The 1,973-nt window shown below is 75.9% G+C and overlaps 1 protein-coding gene across 1 annotated transcript in view; it reads left to right on the top strand.

Moving 5' to 3' along the window:
- Positions 1 to 871: 871 nt before the first annotated feature.
- PUDP (pseudouridine 5'-phosphatase) overlaps positions 872 to 1,973 on the top strand; it is a 78,414-nt gene continuing 77,312 nt past the window's right edge. Inside the window, exon 1 of the mRNA XM_035029674.1 lies at positions 872 to 1,013. Within this exon, the coding sequence (XP_034885565.1) occupies positions 944 to 1,013 (70 nt within the window). The 5' untranslated portion in view covers positions 872 to 943. The remainder of the gene's footprint in view (positions 1,014 to 1,973) is intronic.

The raw sequence follows: 1,973 nt of genomic DNA, 5'->3' as shown, positions 1-1,973 counted from the left end.
TGGTTGCATTCGGAAAGAGCGGAAAAGGAAAAGGAAATTCTTTCCGGCCTGCGTTCGGAAAGAGGGGAAAAGGGGAAGAAAGCGAGCAAGGCAGGCAGATGAGGCGGCAAGGCACGTACACAGCTCGGATCCGGCCCTGTGCTGTCAGCCCCATCGGCCGGGGTCGCCGGGGGAGAACGCAGCAGCCCGGACCGCCGGCACCGCCGGCACCGCCGGGACCGCCCGGGACAGGCAGGCGCGGGCGAAGCGGAGCCTCAGCCCGCTCGGCCCTGCGCATGCGCCGCGGAGCCCCGCGGGGCGGCGGGCGCGCGAAACGAAAGGGAACCCGGCGAGGGTCCCGGGACGGCCGCTCCGGGGCACTGCCCGCCCGCGCGCCTTGCGCTCCCGTCTGCCGGTGGCTCGCGGTGATGCCAACCTGAGCACCTTTACAGCCCGCCCCTCCGTCCCCCGAACGGCCCCACGCACCGGCCCTCTAGGCTCGCCCTCCTTCCTTACGCCCCCTCCCAAACTCAAGTCCTGCGTCCGCCCCCCAGACCGGGAACCAGGCTCCGCGCGGCCCCGTCTGCCGGGGTGCACGCGGGCAAAGTCGGGCCTCTACGCGGTGCATCCCTACCCCGCTGCGCCGGCGGAGCGGACCGTCCAAACGCGCCCGCGCGCGCGGGACACAGAGAGCGGAGGGCGCGTGCGCGGCTCCGGGCGCGCATCCCAGCACCCCCCGGAGACGCCAGAGGCGCGCGTGCGCAGTACGGCTCGGGACGCGGAGCGCGGCCCCAAGCGCGCGTGCACGGGAGCGGCTCAGGGCGCGGAGGCGCGGAGGCTCGGGGCGCGCGTGCGCAGAGCGCCTGGAGGAACGGGGGCCGGCGCGCAGCCCCAGAGCGCGCGTGCGCCGCCCGGCGGGCGCGCGCACCTCCCTCCGCCCGCACCTGGCCGTGAGGGCGGCACAATGGCGGCTTCCGTAGCCCCGCCGCGGCCCGTCACCCACCTGCTCTTCGACATGGACGGCCTCCTTCTTGGTGGGTAGCTTGCGGCCGCCGCCCGCGAGGGGGCGGGGGCTGGGGGCGGGGGGCCGCAGAGTGTCGCCCCGAGCTTGTGTCCGGGACCCCCGGGTGGGCGGCGGGGGCGGCGGGGGCCACGGCAGGACGGCCGCGCGCGGGGCTCTGGCGTCGCCGGCGCCCGGCGCCCTACTTCCGGTGGCCGCGGCGCGCGTGGGGCCGGAGTGCGTGGGGGGAGCGGCGCGCGTGGGGGCGGCGCTCGGGGACCACCCTGCGGGCGGGCGGCTCCTTCCGGCGGCGGCGGCGGCCGGCCGCGCGGCCCGGCCTCAGTTTCCCCGCGGGCTCGCCAGCGCAGCGCGGCCCGGCCGGCGCAGCCCGGGGCCGTCGCCGCGGGCGCCGCGGTGCACGCACCTCGCTTGGAGCGTCGCACAGCGCGGGGGTCCTCAGCCCGCCGTTTGGGGGCTGCGGCAGGCGGCGGGGTGACCCGGCCGGGGGGGCTGCTGCTGGCTGCGGGTGCACGGGAGCGCCTCTCGCCCCGGCGCATCACCCGGCCTCGGAGGTCTGTACCGCGGAGGCGGAGGAGCCCTCCTCCGCGCCCCGGCTGCCCGCGGTGACCGCCGCTCAGGCTTCGCCTGGGGAGGGGCTTGGCAGTGCAGAGCGCGCGGCCGCACCCCGCGCTCGCCCGGCGCCCCACCGCAGCCCGCAAGTTGGCCCAGCTGCGCGAGAGGTCGGGAAGCTACCCTCGGTTGCAAGCACCGGGCGCCCTCTTGCTGCCCGCAGGCGGCCCGACTGACAGTCGACGGGCAGAGGCGGGACGGTCAGCGGCCCGGAGAAGTCCAAGTAGAATCCGAAGAAGAAAGCGCCCGGTGCGGGGATCGCGAGGCAAGCGAAGCCTCCACGTCGTGTTTCCCAACACCGTTAGGTTCGTTGTATAGAGATCTGACCTCGTAAACCCAGAAGCCCTCCTTGAACTGGAAAAAT

The sequence above is a fragment of the Mirounga leonina genome, unplaced genomic scaffold (genome assembly GCF_011800145.1).
Source record: "Mirounga leonina isolate KUSES-001 unplaced genomic scaffold, KU_Mleo_1.0 Mir_268, whole genome shotgun sequence".
Classification (NCBI taxonomy): Eukaryota; Metazoa; Chordata; class Mammalia; order Carnivora; family Phocidae; genus Mirounga; species Mirounga leonina.
This window is presented reverse-complemented; position numbering and strand designations above follow the sequence as displayed.